This window comes from Tamandua tetradactyla, chromosome 4 (genome assembly GCF_023851605.1).
Source record: "Tamandua tetradactyla isolate mTamTet1 chromosome 4, mTamTet1.pri, whole genome shotgun sequence".
Taxonomy (NCBI): Eukaryota; Metazoa; Chordata; class Mammalia; order Pilosa; family Myrmecophagidae; genus Tamandua; species Tamandua tetradactyla.
Window position 1 is genome coordinate 38,446,447 of NC_135330.1, and position 26,439 is coordinate 38,472,885.

Below are 26,439 nucleotides of genomic sequence, written 5' to 3' on the forward strand. Positions count from 1 at the left end.
CTAATGGGCATCAGTTTGCCAAGACCTAGTGTTACCCTGGATGTTAAAGCAGAAACACTACTACAGTACTACAAATATGGCTGCAATACTTCCTTACTGTGATATATGATTTCACTAAAGGTTGAATATTATTTATATAGAATAGGCCTAGCTTGTTTCTGATTTTTTTTTTTTTCCCTTTTCTAGGCAGGCAGAAGTCCTGAAGGCTGACATGACAGGTATTGGTGGTTTGTCAGTTTTTCACAACTTACTTTATACCATTAAATATAATATATATATTTTTATGTATAAATATTATAGATATATTTCTTGTAGCACAAGCTACAAAAGGTGATGATAATTTACTATTTGCTTTAAATATTTGTTTTTACACTTAAAGTTCTTAAAGTTACTAATTTAAAATTAAGAGCTTTATATAATCTGCACTATATTAAAGTAAATATTAACTAATTTAATGCGTGTAACCACTAAATTTAGGGGAATTAGTCAACAAGCACCGTGCAAAACAAATATATGGCATCCTTAGATTGGTATCTTCCAAGGAAAATGTTATTTTCCTTTTTATGATTACCCAAACATGAATAGATTGGTATACCTTAAAACATTTTCAGGAAAACTCTGCTAAAAGTTCTTGAAATTGAGAAAATTACCTTGCCACCTTTCTTTTCTCTCACATCTTCATACCTTTGAATAAATAATAACTGAAGTATTTTGGAAGTATAACTGGACTTAGTCACTGAAAGTAACAGATGATTTTAACTCCAAAAGTAGGACTACATGGCAATATGCCATCCTAAAATATAAAAGTGTTATATGATAATGAATCTTTTTCTAATTTTTGAGACGCTTTAGCTCCATAGTGAAATCCATGAAGAGGTAAACTGCTATGGTAGCCAGCGTATCTGCCAAGATTTATAATCAAGGTAGAAATGTTGATGTCTTTTTTTCAACTTAGGCTAATGTCTAAGAGTTCATGGGTGACTATTGTCATCCTATTCAAGGAAAAGGGTTTAAAAGGCTTATTATAGGTTTACTTTTTTTCTCATCACATAGTTGTATATTCTTCACCATGATCATTTTTAGAACATTTGCATCACTCCAGGAAAAGAAATAAAAGGAGAAAAACAGAACTCATACATCCCATACCGTTTAGACCTCCCTCTCATTGACCCAACATATTTCAGTCTACCCAATTTTTACCCTTTATCTCCCCTTATTATTTGTTTTACTTTTTAAAATGTATTTATTGACATATCTTCCACACATACAGTCCATATATGGTGTACAATTAGTGCCTCACAGTATCGTCACATAGTTGTGTATTCATTACCATGATTATTTTTTTCGAACATTTGCATCTCCAGAAAAAGAAATAAAAATAAAAAAGTAAAAGCCATATATCCCATACCCCTTACCCCTCCCTCTCATTGACCACTAGTATTTCCATCTACTAAATTTCTTTTACCTCTTATCCCCTGTTCTAGTTTGCTAGCTGCCAGAATATAATATACCAAAACAGAATGGCTTTTAAAAAGGGGAATTTAATTAGTTGCTAGTTTACAGTTCTAAGAAAATGTCCCAATAAAAACAAGTCTATAGACATGTTCAATCAAAGACATACATCCAGGGAAAGATACCTTGGTTCAAAAAGACTGATGAAGTTCAGGGTTTCTCTCTCAAGTGAGAAGGTGCATGACTAACACAGTCAGGGCTTCTCTCTCATCTGGAAGTGCACATGGCGAACATGGTGTCATATGCTAGCTTTCTCTTCTGGCTTCCAGTTTCATGAAGCTCCCTGGAAGCTGTTTTCCTTCTTTATCTCCAAAGGTCGCTGGCTTGTGAACTCTCTGCTTCGTGATGCTGCAGCATTCTCTGCACTCTCCGAATCTCTTCCATTCTCCAAAATGTTTCCTCTTTTATAGGACTCCAGAAACTTATCAAGACCCACCCAAATGGGTGGAGACATGTTGTCACCTAATCCAGTTTAACAACCGCTCTTGATTGGGTTACATCTCCAGGAAGATGGTCTAATTACAGATTCAAACATAACAGTATTGAATAGGGATTATTCTGCCTTTACGAAATGGGATTTTGATTAAAGCATGGCTTTTCTAGGGTACATACTTCCTTTCAAACCAGCACATTCCCTCTATTATTTATTTTTTATATCCTTATATTTTTCACTTATCTGTCTATACCCTGGATAAAAGGAGCATCAGACACAGGTTTTTACAGTCAAATAGTCACATTGTAAAAGTTACATCTTTGTACAAGTCATGTTCAAGAATCAAGGCTACTAGACTAAGAAATGATCATGGTGATGCATATACAAGTATGTGATGCTATTATGAGCCATTGATTGTACACCATATGGAATGTTCATATGTTAAGAATGTGTTTGTATGTTGTTTTGTCAGTAAAAATACTTAAAAAAAAAAAGGTTACTGAAGCACACACACAGCTCTACGGTTTCAGATACCTTCCTCCAGCCACTCCAGTACATCGTAAAGTAAAAAGGGATATCTATGTAATGCATAAGAAAAATCTCCAGGATAACCTCTCAACTCTGAAATCTCTCAGCCACTGAAACTTTATTTTTTTCTCATTTTTCTCTTCCCTTTTTTGGTCAAGAAGGCTTTCTCAATCCCATGATGCCAGCTCCCAGCTCATCCCTGGTAGTCCTGACCCACATTGCCAAGGAGATTTGCGCCCCTGGGAGTCATGTCCCATGTAAGGGGGAGTGCAGTAAATTAATCTGTCAGGTTGGCTTAGAGGGGGGGGGGGCCACATCTGAGCAACAAAAGAGGTTCTCTGGAGGGTGACTCTTAGGCACAGTTATCAGTAGCCTTAACTTCTCATTTACAGGAATAAGCTTCATAGGGGTGAGCCTCAAGATTGAGGGCTCAGCCTATTGAATTGGTTGCCCCCACTGCTTGCAAGAATATCAGGAATCCCACAGATAGGGAAGTTTAATATTTCCTCCTTTCTTCCCAGTCCCCCAAGGGAACTTTGCAAATACTTTTTTATTCTCTGTCTAAATTACTCTGGTATGTATCAGGGCAAAACTCTAACCTGTACAAATCAGGAAGATCTCATGCTATAGGTTTACTTTTATGCCACCTCAGTTCTTCCTGTCATGAACAGAATTGTCATCATCTTCCATACTATGAATATCAGTGTCAGTTTGGAGTAATTGTTCTGTGCCCTTGTATTGGCAACATAAATGTAATCTGTGTTGTGTAGACAATACAGTGCATGGAGAAACGTCAAGCTATCAGTACTGCTTACTTTTTCCATAAATATCAGTAAGTAGATTTAGGATGTAATTTTATTAGGGACATTTAGCTTCTTAAAGATGTTAAAATATTTAGTCTACTTATTTTAATAACAGTCTACCTGATGTATTAGAGCTAATGATCCCTTACAGTCCCTTCCCTGCCAATAGTGAATTGAAGCAGGGTTGAATAAATTTATTGTGATTAAAAACTTAACATTTATTCAGTGATTAAAAACTTAAAAAGAGACTGAGAAGCTCTCTTCTTACAGTCCTGCAAAGTCTTGTGAACATTAGCGCAAATATCCAGAAGATTTGGTGTACAAGAGTGGGATTATGGTGACTATCAATATTAATAGCAAACCTAACAAAGACTGAAAATTGTGCCTATGCAACAGCAAAATCCTAAATGCTACCAGGTATTTTAACTACTGGAAATACATCATTGAAAATTCCAGCTGGAGACCTGGGTTCAATTCCCAGAGCCTACCCATGCCAAAAAAGAAAAAATTCCATTATTAAGTTCCACTGAGAAGCTTATGTATGTAGCAGAGAAGCTTAGCCTACCTATAGAAATGCCCAAGAGTCACCTCGGGAGGACCTCTTTTGTTGCTCAGATGTGACCTCTCTCTCTCTCCAACTCTGCAGGTGAAACCATTGCCCTCTGCTCTGTGTAGGACATGACATCCAGGGGTGGAAGTCTCCCTAATGGCGTGGGAGATGACTCCCAGGGATGAGCCTGGCCTTGGCACCATGAATTAACAATGTCATCTTGACAAAAGAGGGGAAAAGAAGTGCAACAAATAAGATAACAGTGGCTGAGAGAGTTCAAGTAGAGTTGAGAGACTACACTGAAGGTCACTCTACACATGCTTCCATTAGACATTGCTACCTGTTATAAGTTGCCAAACCCCAACCAAAACCATTCCTGCCAATCCTAAAGAAAACCTAGGGCATTATATGAGTCTACAAACATTCTATGCACTAGGGTAACTTTTCACAACCTACAACCTCTAGATGGGTCCCTAGACCAGATAAGTCCTAAAATGCAGCCAGCCTTTCCAGAGCAATTATTTCCATCCCCCGTCTCATATTATCAACAGCCCATTCCAACATGAAAATGTTAGAATGGGCATAACCCAAATACCCCTTAGGAGTGGGAGAAAGATCAAAGATGATGGTGAAGTTATACAGAGAAAGTAGGGTTTAACAAATGAGTATGAGTGCTGAATATACTAATATACTAATATCTCTTTTAGTCTCCAGTACCTTAGAGCAGCTAGAAATAAAAACCTAAAATTGTGGAATTGTAACCCATTCCAAACTCTGAAACCTGTTCTACAACTAATTTTTGTGATGTAATTTGAAATTTATTGCTTTTATATGTATATATGGTATTTAAAGAGAGGGAGGAGTATAACAGAGAAGATAGGATTTAACAAATGAGTATGACTGCTGAATCATTATATTGATATTTCTGTTGGCCTCCAGTGTCTTGGAGCAACTAGAATAAAAAAAACAAAGAATCGTAGTACTGAAACCCATACCAGGCTTTAAAATCTGTTCTATAAGTCCTTGTTAAAATGTAGTTGGAAATTTATTGCTTTTTTGTATATGTTATATTTCACTATAAAAAAATTAAAAAGAATTCTGAGATAGCTTACTGTACTCATAAACATTGCAATTGAAATGGTTAATATGCTTTGCCGCACTTGAGCAGACAGTAGGGCCCTAATTTGGCATACTTTTTTTGGCTCTTATTTCATCTTGTACCAGATCTCTCATCTGGCCTCCTGAGCACTTTAATCACCATCTGTTACCTCCTTTACATTAAATGGAAGTGTGCGCCGCTCACAAAAGTGTCCTGGAAAGCAGTCCTACCAGTCATTAAAGTATTGCTAAATCATAGCTTTATTGGGTTGACATTTGTAGAGTAGGAGTGACTATAGAATGCCCAAGCAACTTCTGGATGGTGAGCTGAGAATTCTGTAAGAACACTTGTGAGAATGATTCAAAATTAAAAGAAAAAAGCTGCTTTGGACAAAGAGATGAAGTTATGAGGGTACACAGCAACTTGGCAGTCCATCATTTCAGTGGGGTGACTTTGTGAGACATACGGCTTCCTATGACTTATGAATAGGCAGAAATCCAAACCAAAAGAAAAGGGTGGGCCATTCATTTGTTTTAACCTTTTTCATACAAGCGTATTATTTCAAGGGTAGACACCAAATACACAAACATTTCAAACTAGATTTAGTCATTAGCTAAAAGATGAAAATTACTTGAAATGTAATAGTATAAAACTACCTATGGTGTATACTTAAAGCAAATTGGAGAGGGAAAAAAATGTATCAGTGTGGTAATAATGATCTTAACTCTTTATCTACTGTTGTGTTTTTGTTTTGTTTTGTTACTCAGATTCTAAACTGGGTCCAGCTGAGGTCTGGACATCCAGACAGGCTCTGCAGGACCTGTACCAGAAAATGCTAGTTACTGATTTGGAATACGCTTTAGACAAGAAAGTAGAACAGGATCTGTAAGTATTATAATTTGGGATATTCCTATACGATCAAGAATCTCATCAAGAATTTAGAAAAGAACAGTTTGTAATTTTGCCTTTTTTCTTTTTTTTTAATTTTATGTATCTCAGAGTAAGCTGATTTTCAATGGAAAGAAATTCTTTTTTTAACAAAATGCTTGGTCGTTGTTATTATTTTAGATGCGGTCTTAGGTAAGGAGAAATGTTTACAGTTGAATCTTATTAAAGTCATTGGGGAAACTTCTTTAGAGCTTATCAGAAAAACTAAGAGTGTTTGGATTCTGTTAAATCCTACTTTTAAGCCATGATTTAAAATTAAAAACTCAAGAGTGGGGTCTAGATATTTAGAAACATTTTTCTTGGGTAGAAAGAATTCTGTAAATTTCTCCCAAAGAAAAGTATGTTTGCCTTGTAAGGAAACTCTTCCTTTTAAACAAACATCTTCTTTTTCATCACACCACCTGCCCCCCTGCCCCTTTTAAAATATAAGGTTAAAGAAAGGTTTTGTGTATTTAGGCTAATCTACTCATTCTTTCTATGAGGGGTGAAATGGCAGATGACCAGATTCCCAAGTGAGTAAATAAATGCCTTTCATGGATGAGCTTGCCTTATAAATTAGGATAGGTACATTAGCCTGATAGAAACTTAAAGAGTTAAGAATATTTTACCTGGTTATTGCCCACTACCCTAAGTTGTGGTACGATTAGCTGTCCCTATCTTCTACATCCTTCTTTAGATACTTTATGTTTTTATGAAAACTAATAATAAAGCTAAATCCAAGCTATTGAAAATCCATATCTGTGATATTAGAGTCAAGAATGCAATGTCATCAAAGATGCTGATGGAGTTATTATCCTTCTAAATCATTAAAAAAAAAAAAACAAAAAAAAAAACTCAGTTCTCTCTAGAGTCTCAAAAGTTGACCTGGTAAAGAATTAGATACTTTCCAGGTAGGTGTAAACCTCTTATCTTTGTGCTTCTTTTAATCAAGCCAGTAATCTCTTCCCTCAATCCTTGTTCTGAGATTTTTTGCCTCTGTGATTTTCACTATACCTAGATTAAAACTGATTCTTTGTAACTTGATTTAAATATTTTATAATAGGATTTTGGTATCCCACATTTCAGCATTGTGTTGTTCCTTATTTTTAAGAGCCAAAATTGATGTGGCTTATAGATCAAGTTCTAAAGAAAATATTAACCCCAAGAGAAATAAATCATTAAATAGAAGTGAAACTGAGTGTGATTGAAAATTACTTTTAGGGAATAACTTAAGAAATATGGCCTAATATTTATAAAATTATATTTTGTAATATATATACTATATATAATATATATTAATATGAAAGTGCATTTCTCATATACATTTCACTTGATATGGTGCAGTCAATTATTTTTTGGCTCAATGAATAAAACTTGAATACTCATTTTCACTTTGGTCTTGCCACTGTAGTTCAAATTGAGTATTGGGATTCTTAAATAGGCTCTAACTCTAGTAGTAGCTCTAAAAGATTAATAGCTGATACCACAATCTGATTATTCAAACATTTGGTAAGTTTACTAAGGCCAATTGGATTCTATTGCATATTTAGTCTTGTTCAAAGGGGAGTATAAAATATTGAGAAATCAAAGGGCACCATAAAGTTATTTAAATAAGTGAATAACTTTAATGCAGGTTTACTATCTAGTGTGTTATAATTATAACAAACAGTTCTTTCTTGTTCTCAGGGGGACCAGTGTCTGCCCAGTGAGTCACTGCTATACCAAATAGAATTACATTTTGTTTTCAGCTGGAATCATGCCTTTAAGAATCAGATCACAACACTACAAGGCCAGGCAAAGAATCGAGCAAACCCGAATCGGAGTGAAGTGCAGGCAAACCTTTCTCTCTTCCTAGAGGCAGCTAGTGGCTTCTATACTCAGGTGAGTTCTGCATTATATTCCAGTATTTCTTGAATTTAGTGGTGAACATTCTCCTCTTTGTACATCTCTTGTTTACATAATCACTTTGTGGGTCATCTAGGGGTTGATAGTTTATAATCTCAAATGGTTAAAAATGTCCCAAATTGTTTACTATTAACACTTCTAAAAAATAAAGCCTCTGTGTTCTAAAAAGTTGACATTTTTGCTTAACCATTGAGGTATAAAAAAGGGAGTGATGAGAATAATACCTTAGTGAAACAGTGTAGATACTCAATTACAAGTAGCAGCAAATGTGCATTTATAAGTATGGAAATAGTCATTATGTACATCAGGGTACAACCTATACACAAAAGGAAGATGTAGTTTTTAACAGAATAATTGCCAAATATTTACAAGTAGCAGCAAATGTGCATTTATAAGTATGGAAATAGTCATTATGTACATCAGGGTACAACCTATACACAAAAGGAAGATGTAGTTTTTAACAGAATAATTGCCAAATATAGTTTTATTATGAAACAGCTTTTTCTCTTCTTTAGTCCCACCTTATTACTGCTTCTAAACTAACTAAAACTCTTACAGTATCCCTGAGCTAGCAAGAGCCTTTTTGTCTGATTATCTCCCCTTAGAACTCCTGGACTCAGGCAGAAATTTTATTACAAGGCATTCCACATAATATTACAACCATGTTTGATTTACTTTTTGTGACCATTCTTGCTATATATATTAGCTGTGCCAAAATTCTTTATCCTCTTTCATGTTTCTTCTTGCCATCTTCCTCAGTCATGTGTTTCTGTTCATTTTTGTTCCTCTCTTCTACTACTTGCCTTTTGTATTGTCTGACTCCAGTCATTCTAGGAATTAATTTACGTATGCAATTTTTTTGTCAGCAAATTTCTTGCCCATTATGCATGTACTGGTACAAGTAAAGATGAAGTAGATAATTCCTATACTTCTTGGGAAATGATACACAGAATTTATGTTCAGTTATGGAGCTGGTTTTAAGAAAGTATGAAAGTTGGACTTTTCAGATCCTTCTGAGTTGGGTCCTCAGGGTGTCTTATTTTGTATTGTGAATTGTTCACAATAGAAACAGTGGTGATAGAATCTTGGTATTTCTAAAGCTGTGACTTTATAATCAAATCACTTGATATTACTGTTGCTTTCCCATCCTCAGCTGAAGAAATTGAACTTTATATGTACATATTCTATATTACTACCAGTCTATTTTGAAGTTAAAGTGAGATAAATGTTTCAGATGTTATTTTAAATGTGCCATTCTATTTGTTTGTGCTGTGTCTCATGTTCTTTCTCTGCCCTGCTCTCTGTTTCTCTTCCTCTCTTTATGTTCATGTGTTGCCCATTTGGCTGTGAGCTCTTTAAGGATGCAAATTTTCTTATTCATCTCTATATCACTATCGCTTACCATGGTTTTCTGCCACAGTAGCCATTTAGTACATAAATATTTGAATGAATGAAAATAGTGCGAAGAACTGTATGTAGGCCGAGAATGAATCCCTTGGAGAAGAGGTTGGGAAGAGGAAAAGGCCTGTGAATGAAGGAGACTGAGAGGGAGTGGCTGGGGAGATACAAAGTACTAGAAAAGCTCAGTGATCAACCATAAGTTTGGTTGTGTTAATACCGCAGAGGGGTCCAGTAAGAACTGAAAAATCTCCATCGTATTTGGCTATCAGATAACCAGTTGACTTAATTGACAGCAGTTTTAATAGAGTGGTGGTAGGAAGAGGGAAGGGGAAGTTGTGTGGACACCAAATCTTAGTGGATTAAGAAGTGAATATGAATTGAGAAAGCAGATATGACAGGTGTGGACTCCTTTGAAGGAGTTTGGTTGAAAAGAAGAGATATTAGAAAGTTGCTAGATAGGATTTTAGGGTCAATATGGTTTGATTCTGTTTTGTTTTGTTTTTGTTTGCTTACTGTGGGAGAAATTTGAGGATATTTATAGGCCATAGCAAAGAATCATGAGAAGTTTAAAGCAGTTGAAAGAGTAAGGGGGAATGACAGTCAGGAGGCAGAAAAGAATGGACTATCAGGCATGCACAGGCAGGGAAGTTACCTCTAACCAGCAGGAAAAGTGACCCCTCATCCTTTGAAAATGAAGAAGAGAGGAGGTAAGAATGGATGATCTCAGTAATGTTAAAATCCCTTCCAGATATGTAATCATGAGATCTGTTGTATATGCAAAGACATGTGCACTACCATAGGGCCTAAGAAAATAAATCTTTTGAAGCTCCTGAAGACTGACAAATACTTTGGCTTACATTTAAGAAAGATTTGTAACCCACTAATCCTTAATGGTTTTTGTTTGTATGTTTCTAAGAGGAACAACAAATAAATAATTTTATGGTTTTTCCTACTTTTCTTTGTTTGCTGAATGTGTCTGAAAACTCTATCCAGGTAAATCAAATTTTTAAAAAATGCTGCCATTCCTGTTCATTCTTGAGAATTCAGAAGACATGATTTTTAAATAAATACCAGTTATCCTTGTGCCATATCTATGAAAGGTTACCATACAATTTTCCTGTCGTTCTGACACAAATTTCAGCAGTATATGAAACAAGGTGTACAAACTTCACTGTTGTAGCACTTATGACTTATGTAAATTTTGCCTGTGTTTTCTTTTAGTTATTACAGGAGCTGTGTACAGTGTTTAATGTAGATTTACCATGCCGTGTAAAGTCTTCCCAATTGGGAATTATCAGCAATAAACAGACGCATACCAGTGCCATAGTGAAGCCACAGTCTAGCTCCTGCTCCTACATCTGCCAGCACTGCCTCGTCCACCTTGGAGACATTGGTGAGCCTTTAGTATGAAGGATCTGATAATACATTCATCCTTTCGTTTGGAGTAGTCATAGGAAGAAATTCTTTTCCTTTAAGCTGAGCATGTTCACACAATTTACACTGTCATAAGAGGAAACTATAAAATATATTTAAGGAACTTAGAATTTCTCAGTGTTTGGGGATTGGGATTTCTTAAAGGAAGTGACTTTCGTATTAAGATTTAAATTTTATTCACAGTCTTTATTTAAAACAACTTGCTCTAGGCAATAATAAACAGCAATAATGCAAACAAAGCTAAAATTTTCAAAGTGGTGCCATAATATTTTCTGGATTAAAAATCAGTACTCTATTGGAACTGTGGGGTTTGAAAATTATTCCTTCTACAGCTTAGATTGCTTTATTTCCTTCCTACCAGTGCACTAAAACTTTAAATTTTGCTTCCTTTTTTAAAGTTAAATTAATATTTCCATTTTATGTACTTTATCTGGGAATGTCATTTAACTTATTTATTTTTGTTCATTCCTTCAAGGTGACCTAAAAAGGTTGTAAAACAAATCAACTATAGGATTATGTTTTGACTGTCCTCAAATAACAAAGAATGGAGAACATTACTCTTCTAAATTTGAAGATTTTAGGTTTATTAATGTCATAAATTATTGGCTCCATGAAGAATCACATAAAAGCAAGCACTGAGTTTTGCAGTGAGATTCAATGAATAGTGTGTTTAGATTGTTTTTTGCCTTAAATGTTTTCTTTGCACACACATACTTATATTGCAAAAGGTATGAGGCATTTTTCAGAATCACTTTATAAGATATTGAAGAAATACATAATTTTAAGATCATCTTGTATAGTGTTTTTTGTTTTGTTTTGTTTTTAAGTGCCATATAACTCACCCCTTCTTGTGGGCCGGCTCCAGGTCACCAGCATAGTCCATAGTGGGAGCTGGTGATGCATGACACTGGAGGACCTGAAAATGGGGGCTAGGTAAGCTTTAAAATTGGTTACATGCTGAATGTCCTAAATAGGGAAGGCCGGATGGACACTTCACACATAATCCTATAGTTATTTTGTTTTTAAGCATTTGATTTCTGACTTTAATGATCTTAAATTAACTACATCTTTAGAATTTAAAATTATAGCTGTTTTGGAAATATTGCCCTAGTATTTTTTTGTTTTGTTTTGTTTTCACTAAATTTTCTTTCTCCTCCTCTCAGCTCGATACAGAAACCAGACCAGCCAAGCAGAGTCCTACTATAGGCATGCAGCTCAGCTTGTCCCCTCCAATGGTGAGTGGGCCTGTTAACTTGAGATTGGTTGTATGACACTTTAGTTTTTACAAGAAATAAAGAAAATAACTGAAAGCGCAGATGTTGAGTTGGGTATTGTCATATTTTTCCCTTAACCTGTATTTCATATAACTGAAATGACTTTTTTTTTTTTAAATAAAATGCTGACTTTTATTGTCAGTATAGCAATATAAATAGAATATCCCTTAATTATTTCTACAACTCTGGCTGCCTTAATTACTCATGTAATAATTATCTCTCTTATTACTTTTGATAGCCCTAAAATAGGTGTTAGCAATGATTCTTGAATTAAAGAAATTAAGCAGATATATGGTGATATTTGGAGCCCCTTAAGAGAGTCCAAAGCAAAGGTCACCATACCATTCATTTCATATTGTTTATGACTGTTTTTTTTACTACAATTGCAGAGTTAAATAGTTTTGAGAGAATGATTGTCCAAAAAAGTAAAAAATATTTGCTAACTAGTCCTTTCTGAAGCCTTATTTGAACTTCAGAGTTTCTTCACCCTAATTTATACGACTTTTTAAATTATATGACTTCATTATATTATGTATGGTCTCTTCAGTGTACTGCTTTATATTATACCCATTTGTAATGAGATAGAATCATGAGATTTAGCCTATAAAATATTCCTCATTATTAATTTGAGGATTTATGGGTGCATGGGTGGTTCAGTGCTAGAATGCTCACCTTTCATGTGGGAGATCCGGGTTCATTTCCCAGACCATGCACCAAAAAAAGAAAAAGAAGATTTACAAACTAAGATTATTGTATTCTGATAATTTTATATGCTGGTAGTAAGGCTTTGTGCATCTTAGGTTATTTTGTATCTTAATCTTCTCTTCTAGGTCAGCCTTACAATCAGTTGGCTATCTTAGCTTCTTCCAAAGGAGACCATCTGACCACAATTTTCTACTACTGCAGAAGCATTGCTGTGAAGTTCCCTTTCCCAGCTGCCTCCACTAATCTACAGAAAGCACTTTCTAAAGCACTGGAAAGGTAGGGTTGACTTTTAACCTTACAATCTTAATCCCTCAATTTTTTTTTTTTATAAAAAATTGTTCTTTAATTATTATATTTTCTAGTCCTAGAAAGCACCAAGCAAAACACCATCTTATATTTATATAAAAACTAAATTCAATCGGTAAAAACATAGATATTTGCTTTCTTTTTGTCAAGTATCTTTATATACATTTTTATTTTTAATTTTTCTCTGGATATCTAACATTGAAAGAGAGAGCAAAAAATCACATGTATGACTTAAAAGTCACAATGCAGGTATCAAAACATGATTTTAGTACATAATGATTGATGATGGTAGCTGACTGTATAACTGCACTCAACCTTAAAGTTCACTTCTAATTACTTAAAACACAGTTAATAGAAGTTTGGACATTAAGTAATTAACTTTGGGCTCAGACCATTAATAAATTAGAATTTTCTTAGTATTAATAAATAATGCTTCAGAGTTATTACACTTAGGTGTAAAGAAAAGGAAGTTACCAAGTTATCAACATTCTGCTCAGGCTCCAAAATGTGGGTAGGTCAACATTTATTGTTTCTCAATATATAGCAGTTTTACTCAAAGTAAACAATGCATTAGGCACTCAAATTCTGGAGTCAGGCAAACCTATTTGAGCCTTGGTTCTATTTCCTATGAACCATGAGGACTGGGGTAAGTTTTTTTTACTGTGACTACATCGTCCTCAGTAAAAGTCAGAAAATATAGTTTAATATATTTTACCAAAAATCTTGAGGCCAGTTGGGTTTCAAATTTTTTCAGATCTTTGAAAGATAACATGGTTCATATGTTAAGTAACCGCTCAGTAGGGGTCTGGGAAACCACACCATAATCAAACACATTACATATTTCTGTAGGGAACCTTATTAGCATTCATACTTAATGAGATTAAGAAAGAATTAAAACGGGCTCATGTCATTTCATGTCAAACTTTGCCCTAATCCAAACTCAATTTTACTCTTGGTTTTCAGAGCTTTTCAGTTTCTGAATCCCTCAAATTTTAATGTACAGGAAATAATGGCCAGTTACCCATATTTCTTTTCTCTTATTTTTGCAGATTTGTAAGCATAAGTAAATCAGTAGGTTTGTGTATAGTACTGAATTTCAGCTAATTAGTGTCTCATTTGTTCACAGTAAAGGTGTGTACAGACTGCTGCATGCTGACTTATCCTGGTATGTTGCAGTGGAAAAGTTAGTCAGATGCAGAATATTCTTGTGCATCAGGTCCTTTAGCAGCTTATTTTTACAAACAAAAACCTCTTTTAATAGTTTTTAGCCATTTTGCTACTTATAATTTATGATTTTTTTTTTCCATTTCAGCCGGGATGAGGTGAAAACCAAATGGGGTGTTTCTGACTTCATCAAGGCCTTTATTAAATTTCACGGTCATGTGTACCTGAGTAAGAGCTTGGAAAAGTTGAGCCCTCTTCGAGAGAAATTGGAAGAACAGTTTAAGGTTAGATTTCAATAGCAGGCAACATTTTTATCTTATCTAAATCTGGAAGTATAAGATTTGAAAGAAACTGACTCCCAGTTTCTGTATCTTTACTTAAATATGAACTGTTGTTAAAAATGAACTTTGACGCATGTGAAATTCTTACATATATATCCTTTTAATTTAACCTAAGGTACAGTGTATATATAAAGAAACACAGCAGCATTGTTTTCACTGAGTGGCTGCCATTTGCCAGAATGTATCAAAATGGAAAAAGGATAGTTCCTTCCTTCTGTCCTAGCCCATTCCTTTTTCAATTTTTAAAGTAGTACTTTTTTATTGTCTCTATATTCTTATATAGCTTCTGTTACCTACTTTGCAGATATTCACATTCTGCAAACCAAGCTGAGTATTCTTACTGTTCTTTAATCTATCAGATTTGTGATAGTTTGAAAGAGAGGAATTGGAATTTCATTCAACAGGAATATGTTTTACTAATTTGTGTAAGGAAAATATTAAGTAACCTTTGTTCTGTTTATGTATATGAAAATGATCTTTTAGTGTATTAAGAAATTAGCAGTTTAAATGTAGACTAATATAAAATGTGAGGAGAGTCAAAAGTAAATATTAACTTTACTTTTAATTCATTTACCCCACAAATATTTGACTATTATTATTTGTCAATATTATTGTAATTTGTCAATATTATTATTTGTAAATATTATTTATTATTATTATTATTTGCTTTAGGCACTGGGATCAAAGTGAAAAAATGGTCTCAAGGAACATTTTATATTTTTTGGTTATGTCTGGGAATCTGTATGTTTGAGCAGTTATCTATAACAGCTTTAGCTTTTCCATAAATATTTTAAGTCTCATATTCCAAGAGGTTGTAGAACTTAAGACACAATTTAGCCAAATATAGGCAATGTGACAATTTTTTGTTGGTATGTTCTATGGTAAGAGATTATACTAGATAATTATATAAATTATACTAGATAATTATATAAATAGTTTATTTTAAAGGAAACAGTATTTGCTGTTTTCTGCTTCTCTTAGTGGTCTGTTTAAACTTAGCTCATGATGTATCATTTATAAGGTTCAGTGTGTGAAAAAAACAGCTAACTTTTTCAACTTAGGAGAGAATCTAAACAAGTCTAGGAGAATATGAAACAAATCTTGATGGAGAAGCCATAAAATATTGCCAATATGGCTGCCGTGGCTGATGCAAGGCAACACAAAAAGGCCTAGCCCGCGACCGGCTTTCTTCCGGGAACTGGCAGTGGTTCGTGCCAAAAGCGCTAACCTTAAATCTGCCCTCCACCCTAGCAACAATGGTGACCAATCCCAGAAATCTGCCCTCCACCCTAGCAACAACGGTGACCAATCCCAGAAATCTGCCCTCCACCCTAGCAACAACGGTGACCAATCCCAGAAATCTGCCCTCCACCCTAGCAACAACGGTGACCAATCCCAGAAATCTGTCCTCCACCCTAGCAACAACGGTGACCAATCCCAGAAATCTGTCCTCCACCCTAGCAACAACGGTGACCAATCCCAGAAATCTATCCTCTACCCTAGTAACAACGGTGACCAATCCCAGCCCGACACATGTCCCTGCATGCTCCCAGCCTATGTAAGCCTATGCACGCCTATGCACTTCCTCAATAAAGCTGAGGTCTTCCACTCACCGTTGAGGTTGCGTGCTGAGTGTCTGTGTGACTGACTCAGTATGGCTGTTTACCCCCAGCCAACAGCTACCCAACAAAATCTGAATTGTTTCATAGTAAGTGTTCACCTGTATGAAGGATCATAAAACTGAATGTATCATTGTCTTTCTTGAGTTCAGAACTAAAATGAATAATCTCAAATTTTAAGTAGAGATCTATAGGGGATGACTGAGGGGTGTTGTAGATTCTCCTTTTTGGAGATGTTAGGAGTAAGATTGTTATCCATCTCTCTTGGATAGTTTAGGTGCAGTTCTGCTAAAAAACGGCTTGGGCTAGATGATTGCTTCAGCTCTGATTCTATGAAAGATATACTCCCTAGATGATGATGGGGGGTGGGGATGGGGAATCTTCCTTAATGAGATCTGTTCTATGTAACTTGGCTCTGGTTTTTTAACCTAGTCAATATTCCATTTGGTTCATCTTTAAATACTAAATTCAGACAGCTTTGTGGGATTTAGAATCAGCCTGAGTTATTGGATCACATCAAACTCACTTAAAATGCTAAGATTAAGATTTACCCTTCTGTAGTCCTACTTTCACCCTTGTGGCTCTAAATGAAAGCTGCCAGTTTAATTCTTATGTAAAGATGACTCCTGCTCTTGATTATATATGATATTCTTATCTTGTTTTTCAGAGGCTGCTATTCCAGAAAGCTTTCAACTCTCAGCAGTTAGTTCATGTCACTGTCATTAATCTGTTTCAACTTCATCACCTTCGTGACTTCAGCAATGAAACGGAGCAACATAGTTATAGCCAAGATGAGCAGCTGTGTTGGACACAGTTGCTGGCTCTCTTTAGTGAGTATTAAATCATTTACCTTTGTTCTATGCTATTTTCTTTGAGAAGCATAATCATAGCCATTTTCATCATTTTAATAGAGCACAGTGACATATAAAAAAGTGTTCTGTATTTCTTGATTTTGAATAAAGAAGCATAAACCCCAGCTGAATTCTTTTGACTGCTGACACTCCCACTTGTATCTGTAATATTTTTAATATGGGAAAGAAAATTCCCTTTTAGAAAGAAGGTGTAAGATATTTAAGCTTTATGCAGGGTATAGCAGAAGGCTCATAATGATATTTTAATTTGGACTGGTACACAGTTTCAAATATCTTATGCTCTCTGAATACATTTTTTCTTGAAGTGTCTTTTCTTGGCATCCTGTGCAAGTGTCCTCTTCAGTACGAGTCTCAGGAGGAGTCTGACAATGCCTATCCCCTTCCTGCAGTCAAGGTCTCCATGGACTGGCTGAGACTCAGACCCAGGGTCTTTCAGGAGACAGTGGTGGATGAAAGACAGTAGTAAGTATTTTGAAATTTTCATGTAAGCTTATGTGCTTTGTTTGTTTGATATTCATAGACATGTAAAGACTGCCTCCTAAAACTCAACAGTTGAACGTTGGAAGTCTTCATATTTTCTGCTTACTCTGAAAATTGAACTGAGGACCTCTTTTTGTGCTTTTCATTTATTTGAATTCTTCATGAGGCACGAGTCTTAAGGATTTGTGACTCCCTATGCCCACCTATTCCCATATGCCATCCTGGGAAAAAGGCTTTTTTTTTACAGTTCAAAATGAAAGAAATAAAACCAGTTTTTTTTTTTTGTTTTTTTTTTAATCCATTCATAGTATGCCCCTATTTTCTCTTTAGGAATTGAAAAAAAGAGACTTTTATTTCTTTTTTTATTTTCTATACATAAGCTATTAACTATTGCCTTGCAGGAACACCCAATTTGAATTGTATTTGTTTGTTCTGAACAAAAGGTAGAAGTTATTTTGTCTCTTACCATTTCCTGTGCAATCTCAATTCAGGACAATTCTGACTGTTCTTAAGAACTATTGATTTTATAGTAACAAATGAAAACTTGCAGTTTACATTTGATTATAGGAATAAATACTTCTAGGCAGTCTTTGTAGTGAATAAGAAGTTCTTCCCCTGCATATTTTGATGGTGGATTTAAGGAGGATCCTTTTGAAAGTCCTGCTTTGTGGCCCAGCATCTACACATTGACCAAGGTTACATCCTAGAGAATGGCCTAGCTGTATTTATGACCTGGTGATCCCTATACTTCCTAATTCTATTTCTTTTTTTCTCTCAAAACTAACTATAAGTGCCTTCATTTTTAACATTATCATGAAGAGAGTTTAACAGTACAATATGGCAGTACAATCTCCTTTTAATTCAGTATAGGTATTAGTAGTTTAGACATTCTGACATTGCTTTCTTGCACAAAATTTTCATTTCTTAACTCAGTCTATATAGTTTTTCTGCTTTGTGCACTTTAAATCTCAGCCTTGTGTTTAACTCAATAAATTATACCTGTAATGCTATGAAGGAATAATTGTGTATTCTTCCCCCGCTTATAGAGAATTCTCATTCTTATGGGCAGGGATTGAGAGTTTTGTTTGTTTCTGTGTATTGATCCTCTTGCCCATTCTGTGTGTTTGCTTTTCTTGTCATGGCAGAAAATATTCAGCCAAAAGCAGTAGCTTTATTTACAGACTTTTCCCTCTTTCTTTTCGTTTGCTCTTCCCCCTTTATCCTGTCAGATTTGTCAGGATGTTAAGAGTTATGTCCTTGCAGTTATTTCATTCAATATTAAATGATATTGCTACTCATTTTAAGGACTAATATGGAGTATTTCTATAAATTGAAAAATTTCCCCATATGTCTGATACAGTAAACTAATGCAAAAACAATCTTTTATTTTTTTGTGAATTCAGAATTTCGTGAATATTCAAATAATTCTCGGTATCTTGCTTCTGGGCCGAACCCTTTCAATTTCTAAGTTTATTTTCCCCTGTACTTTTTTGAGAACATCTTAAGCTAATAAATATATAAAGTAGAAGTGTTATACATATATTTTTTAAAAGCAAGTTCAACTTAAGTAACCCAAAGTAGTGTAAAATAATTAAGTCAACCACTTTGCTCTTTTATTGCAGTCTCCTTTCTTTAGATCTCATATTTGTTGCGTAAAAACATTGTCTATTGTTCCAGTCTAATATTCTTTTTTAAAACCATTTTAACTGTCTCTTGTAATTTACTGTATCTCAAAGGTTTGCAGCAGACATTTTATTCTTCAGTATTTTTTATGTATTTAGAATATATTTTGTAAAGTAGGATATTCCCATATTTCAAAGTGTAAAACTGTCGGAAATAGATGGCAATTTCATTTTCCATGAGGTGATTATCTACATCCAATTTCTTTATCTTGAGCGCCTTGCCCCAGACTTTAAAACTTTAAAAAAAAGTTATCGACATTGCCACTTCTACCACACACCACTTCCCTCACTTACCCCAACAATTAAATATTCAAAACTAATTGTATTTCCCTCCCTTTTAAAAGAGAGTCTTGTCCAATTGTACATAGTCTGTCATATTTAGGGAGTTTTCTTACATTTGAAATATATAGCAGAGTTTTTGTGCTAATGTTTAAATGTAAGGTGATATTACCAGTCATGTAATGGAAATGTTAGCATACCTCACCCAGAAACCAAGGAATCAATTAAAATAACACAAGTATGTCCTGTTATTTCGTGTGCAGATTTCCACAGAAATTGTTGTGTATTTAGGACACAGAGTTTGGCGGTAAGGGAACTAACTGTAAGGGACTTTTTTGCATCATAAAGAAAAAGGTACTGTTTGTCCCTTTCAGTAAAGAATGTGATTTGAATATATCCTGTCACAGATTAAAGAACTGTCAGTGGGTTCCACACCTGATAATATATGTGAAAGCTCTGTACAAACATAAAATGTTGTTTCTCTTTACAGAAGTTTCTCAGTAAATACGAGTTGTCAATGTTTAAAGCCGACAAATGGTTTTCACTGTTTTTAAAGATAGGAGCCTAGGTGCCTGCCCATGTAAAAAAAAATAGGAGCCTAGGAAATGATCTGTAGTAGTAGGTGTCTCCATCATGGAAATTTGACCCTTCTGGTATGTTCTTATCTAAATGTCTTTGAAAATAGGTTTCAGGAAATCATGCTTATATAGGCTTTAAATGCTAAAATAAAGGGAAAATACACCAAATTCAGGTCTGATATATCATTTTCATTGCTTATCAGAGTTCTGGTTTCTCTCATTTAAAAATAAAGTCTGAAATATCTCCTTGGTTTGCAGCATTTGGCCCTGGCTAATTTCTCTTCTAAATAGTTTCCATCCCCATGAAGAGGATCTTTCAAGTACTAATGGTAAGTTGCTGTTGATACTGTTGTTGTATCCTAACCTTGTGTTGTTGGTACTGTTCTCCACCACTATGGTAGGCTTGAAGCCAGAGGAATGTTTAGCTACATTTGAATAGGCATGAGGAGTCCAGGCAGTGTAATGTCTTCAGATTTTTTTCCATCTTATTCCCTTCCTCCTAATTTTTACTATTTAAAGGGAATAATTAATGTAAACAGCATTACTCTGTCAAAATAATATGTCCTCAAATTTAGAAAATTTGAGATATAGAAGGGAAAAGGGCATAAATCCTTTATGGTTCTCCTATATAGAGATACTTTGTACTATTCACATGTTAGTATACCTTCTTTGGGTCTTTTTCTTAAGTGTACATATACACATCTACATATGATTGGTTTTAGAGACAGCTTGTACCTGCTTTTTGAAATTTTACCTTATAATGTTAGCGTTTTCTTTCTCATCCTATGGATGTGCTATAATTTATTTAATCATTCCTTATTGCATTAGAAATTTTCCCATTTTATATAATGCACTGAACAACCTGTCACTTGACTCCTGTCTTATTATTTTTCTTCTACTAGATCAGTGCACCTCAAGCGTTAATTTGAAAATTAATCACCTGGGATCTTATTAAAATGCAGTTCTGATCTAAGTTTGAAGTAGTGTCCAAGATTTTACATTTCTTATGGTCCCAGGTGATGTCAATGTTGTTACTTAATACTTTGAATTACAAGCAGGACAGATAATCTAAACATTGAAATTACTGGATCTGAGACTGTGAAGTTTTAAGCAGTTTTAAGACTACTGATAAAAAAAATACTCCTCAGCATTGAATACTATAGGTGAGTATTGGGAATTTCTCGGGTCCACAGGTAATATGCAGAGTTTTGACAGATTAGTTATTTTATCAGGATTACTATTCAGCAAATAGAGAGCTATGAACATACAGATAGTTTCTTTCTCTATAGCAGATTTTTAAAAAAATTTTTTAATTTAGTGAGCCATATTCTGCCAAACAATAATATTTTAATTAAAATCTGTTTATAAATCTTGGTTTCGACCCTTCTCTAGTTACCCCACTTCCGGAAGAATTTGAGTTACAAGGATTCTTGGCTTTGAGACCTTCTTTCAGGTGGGTGGCAACTGAAAGAGGTTTACTTCATTGCTGGTGATTGCAGCATTAAAATGAACACAAATTAAGCTTTGGTTTAGTTGCACCTTTGATTGGTCCCTGCTGTGTCTTCTTTTCTTGACAGCAACTAATAGTGTAAGTTTGTTCATGTATAAATGAATTTGTATATGTCATGCCTTTTATTCTTGTGTAATACTAAGTGCTTTACAAAAATAAGAAAGGAAAAGAGAATGCTTCTCCCAAATAATGTTTATTCACTGGATTCCACCTTTTATACTTTTCTTGAAATTAGAAGAGGGAAACTAAGTGCAAATCAAAGGTTATTGCTTGATATTATCATTATTATTCACATGAAACAAAGCTTATTGTAAACACTGAATTAAGTCTTTTTGCATTTCTTTCACAACAGGCATCAAAGCTCCCACCTCAAATAATTAAAAATTGAGCCAGGAAACTTCTCTTTAGCTATATTGCATCTCTGATCTCTGTAAAGTATACTAAGCTCTCAGTGGTAGTTGATGTAAGAATTGCTGTATTCTTCAGAGCTGGTTTTATATAAATTAGATGATACTTAAACATTTTTAGCAAGTAGATATAAACCTTAAGAATATTAGTCATATAGAAAATTTAGTGAGTTTAGAGTTTTAGACGGGAAAGTATATATTTTGCTGCGTTTTTAAGTCTAACCCTTGCATCTGTACCCTTAACCCTAGTCCTGCCTATTTCCAGTATCTTTTTTTACAATCAGTCACTACTTCACTGTAATCTAATAACATTCACGTATGCCCCTTCTTTAAAAAAAAGTCTTAAAGTAAACTTCACCATCTTTCTTTCAGTATTGCCCTATCTTTCTCTTTATCTTCAAACTTCCAAAAAGAGTAGTGTGGGCCAACCTTATTTTTTTGTTTTTGTTTTTTAATTTTTTATTAATTTAAAAAATTTTTTTAAAACCATGACAAGAAACACAACATTCTTAACATATGGTCATTCCGTTCTACATATATAATCAGTAATTCACAATATCATCACATAGTTGCATATTCATCATCAACATCATCATTTCTTAGAACATTTGCATCAATTCAGAAAAAAATTCATACATATCATACCTCTTATCCCTCCCATTCATTGATCACTAGCATTTCAATATAAGTTTATTTTAACATTTGTCCCCCCTATTTATTTTTATTCCATATGTTTTACTTGTCTGTTGATAAGGTAGATAAAAGGAGCATCAGAAACAAGGTTTTCACAATCACACAGTCACATTGTGAAAGCTATGTCATTATATAATCATCTGCAATAAACATGGCTACTGGAACACAGCTCCCCATTTTCAGGCTGTTCCCTCCAGCCTCTCCATTACATCTTGGTTAACAAGGTGGTATCTATTTAATGTGTAAGAATAACCTCCAGAGGGCTGGGGACATAAATGAAATCAGAAAGAAAGATAGATGTTAAAGATTGAGATGGTATAATCTAGGAATGCCTAGAGTGTATAATAATAGTGACATGTGCAGTGTACAAATTTTTAAAATGTTTTTGCATGAGGAAGAACAAAGGAATGTCATTATTGCAGGATGCTGAAAATAGATGGTAATTAATATTTTAAAATGTCGCCTTATGTGTAAGACTAAAGCAAAAAATCTTTATTTGTTACAAAATTTATATTTTGACTAGTGCATTTTAACTTATGTAGACAGTTTGATTGAACGCCATAAGTACTTGGAATCTCAGGTAGGACATGAGATTTTGTTGGTTTGTCCAGAGTGATGCCCCGATGAATCCCAGAGTGATTCAGTCAGTGAGTGGAAAAGTATTTGCAAAGCCCCCTTTGGAGATTGGTGAGAACGGGGAGAAATTCAACTTCCCCAAGTTGAATTCTTGATATTCTCACAAGCAGTGTGGACAACCAAAGCTATAGGCTGAGCCCCCAGTCTTGGGGTTTGTTCACATGAAACTTAACCCCACAAAGTATAGGTCAAGTCTACTTAAAATCTAGGCCTAAGAGTTACCCCCAAGAGAGCCTCTTTTGTTGCTCAGATTTGGCCTCTGTCTCCAGCCAACACGACGAGCAGTCTCACCACCCTCCCTTCTCTGCATGGGACATGTCTCCCAGGGATGTAGACCTTCTGGCAACGTGGGACAGAGAGCCTGGAATGAGTTGAGACTCAGCATCAAGGGATTGAGAAAAACCCTAGAATGAGCTGAAAATTAACATCAAGGGATTGAGAGAACCTTCTCGACCAAAAGGGGGAAGAATGAAATGAGACTGTGTCAATGGCTGAGAGATTCCAAACAGAGTCGAGAGGTTATCCTGGAGGTTGTTCTTACGCATTAAGTAGATATCACCTTGTTGTTCAAGATGTAGTGGAGAGGCTGGAGGGAACTGCCTGAAAATGTAGAGCTGTGTTCTAGTAGCCATGTTTCTTGATGATGATTGAACAATGATACAGCTTTCACAATGTGACTTGTGTCTGATGCTCCTTTTATCTACCATATCAACAGACGAATAGAACAGATGGAATAAAAATAAATAATGGGGAACAAATGTTAAAATAAGTTTAGTTTGAAATGCTAGTGATAAATGAAAGCGAGGGGTAAGGGGTGTGGTATGTATAATCTTTTTTTTTTTCCATTATCGTTTTCTTTCTTTCTCTGTTGTCTTTTTATTTCTTTTTCTAAATCATGCAAATGTTCTAAGAAATAATGAATATGCAACTATGTGATGATATTAAGAATTACTGATTATATATGTAGAATGGAATGATATGTTAATATTTTTGTTTGTTGTTAATTTTTTAAATAAATAAATAAATAAAAAGAATAACCTCCAGGATAACCTCTCAACTCTGTTTGGAATCTCTCAGCCATTGACACTTTATTCTGTCTCATTTCACTCTTTCCCCTTTTGGTCAAGAAGGTTTTCTCAATCCCTTGATGTTGAGTCCTAGCTTATTCTAGGATTTCTGTCCCACATTGTCAGGAAGGTTGTGGGCCAACCTTATTGACACTACTTCGACTCCCAGTCGTTTCTTAACCTATTACAACTAAAACTATCAGTGCCGTCCTAGTGAAGAGCAAATCCCAGTGACTTCCTTATAATTTTCATCCTGTTTGATCTCTCTTTAGCGCTTAGTCCATTGATCCTCTTCCTTCATGATACCCTCCTTTTCCTTAGCTCTGTGACACTAAAATTCTCTCCTACCCCTTTCCTTCCCCAAACGTTCTCCATTCTTCCAAATGGTCAGATATATCCCAGTGATTTGAGTGTTCTTTTCTTTGGCTGGCTGGTCCCAAATTTCCAGATCTGATTTCTCTTTGAGTTGAGACCCATATTTGTAAGCATCTGACCTCCCTTATACATTTTAAACTTTTTAACACGACCAAGCTAGCAATCTGAAAAATCCTTATTTCCCTTCATCTTTCTCACCAGGTCTTTGTAATCTTATGTCCAAATGTCTCTTAGAGCCATCTCCTCTCATATATTTCCCCCTTAGTTCAGACTTTTATCACCTTTTACCTAGGATGTAAAAAGGCTTTCTAATTAACCTCCCTTCTCCTCTAGACCATTTTTTTTTTAAGTATGGAATTCATGATGTTCCGTGACTAATACAAAAACTTTGATTTACCTATCCCCCCCAATTGCTACAAACTCTTTAGTTTGTTATCCAAATCCTGTTGCTATTCAGCTCTTCGTTTTTCAGCCTTGTTTTCTCCCACTATTAACCACTCTCCCTGCAGTACTTATATGTACACAATATACAGTCATTATGTCCTAATCTTGAGCAACTTTATATTTGTATTCCTCTAAGCTTTTGTTCATACTATACCTAGAACATGTCCTCTCCCCCATGCCCCTTCCCTACCAACCTAATAAGCACTTACCCGTTTGAATCATAATTATTTGTCTTAAATATAAGGACTAATTCTTTTTATCTTTGTGTCTTTAGCATCTAGCCTACTGCCTAGCAATTCTTAGATGCTTAAAAATATATATATTATGTTTAATGAGGGGATTTGAAAATTTTTTACTTTTGTGATTGATTCCCCCTTCACTGTTCATAAATTTTTTGCTCTGTGTGCTTCATGTTATTTTATATATATATATATATATATATGTTTTTGGTTTTGGAGAAATCTAACCACCTTAAAGTGGATTGATGTTTGCTATTTATTAGACTAGGCATCTCAGAGACCCTTAGCATCATAGTTTAAGCACATCACTTAGATTTCAGGGTAAGTCTTTCTAAAACTTTGTTCTAACAATTGCCAAAGAATCTTTGCTAATAAAGGGTGTGGTTTATTTAACTCCTCAATTAGAAAGTGATATGTAAGTAACAATATCACATTAATGTAATGAATTTGTATGCTATCTTTTTCTGCTTTTAATTTGTCATATTTAATATCATTTGGCAGCATTCAGATAAATAAAAGTTGATTACATCAAGTAGCTGACTTGTGTGGAAAATACCTTAAGTCATTGCAGTTAATCAGGTGTCCTTGGTGCATATCTTTTTTGTGTTGCCTGGAAAAAGTCTTTAGCTATCTGATTTTCTATAATTTGCTTATGTCAATTTTAGGAATTTGGATTTTTCCAAAGGCCACCAGGGTATTACTGGAGACAAAGAGGGTCAGCAACGACGAATACGACAACAGCGCTTGATCTCTATAGGCAAATGGATCGCTGATAATCAGCCAAGGTATGTCCAGCACCTTCTGCTCTGCTCCTTTTAATTCTCCTTCTCTGATACACACATACCCACACCCGTCCACATATATTTTAGGCTTTGGTTAAGTGCTATCAATTATGAATTCTTAAGCCAGTATGTTAGTGACCTGACATAAACCCTGTGTTTTTCACGTTCAGTCGCATCAACAAATTATGACCCGAGTATGTACTTCATTCTCTTTTTTCCCCATTGCACTGCCTGATATCGGAGGAATTGGTCTTGTCTCCTGTGTTTATTGTGAGCTTCTGCTCTAATTTTAAGCATCTATATACAGCTAACAAAATTGGATGTTCAGAGTAACAGTGATATGTGTTAGCAAGAGTACAGTGGTCAGTTTAAGTTAGCACAGACCACAATGGTG

General features: G+C 34.8%; 1 protein-coding gene across 1 annotated transcript in view; it reads left to right on the plus strand.

The window, feature by feature from the left end:
- Window positions 1-26,439, plus strand: part of SMG7 (SMG7 nonsense mediated mRNA decay factor) — a 49,271-nt gene that overhangs the window by 9,289 nt on the left and 13,543 nt on the right. The window contains 12 exon segments of the mRNA XM_077157200.1: window positions 187-218; window positions 5,693-5,810; window positions 7,601-7,733; window positions 10,380-10,551; window positions 11,756-11,827; window positions 12,697-12,847; window positions 14,190-14,325; window positions 16,669-16,831; window positions 17,179-17,335; window positions 20,151-20,221; window positions 21,285-21,345; window positions 25,929-26,048. Of these exon segments, the coding sequence (XP_077013315.1) occupies window positions 187-218; window positions 5,693-5,810; window positions 7,601-7,733; window positions 10,380-10,551; window positions 11,756-11,827; window positions 12,697-12,847; window positions 14,190-14,325; window positions 16,669-16,831; window positions 17,179-17,335; window positions 20,151-20,221; window positions 21,285-21,345; window positions 25,929-26,048 (1,386 nt within the window).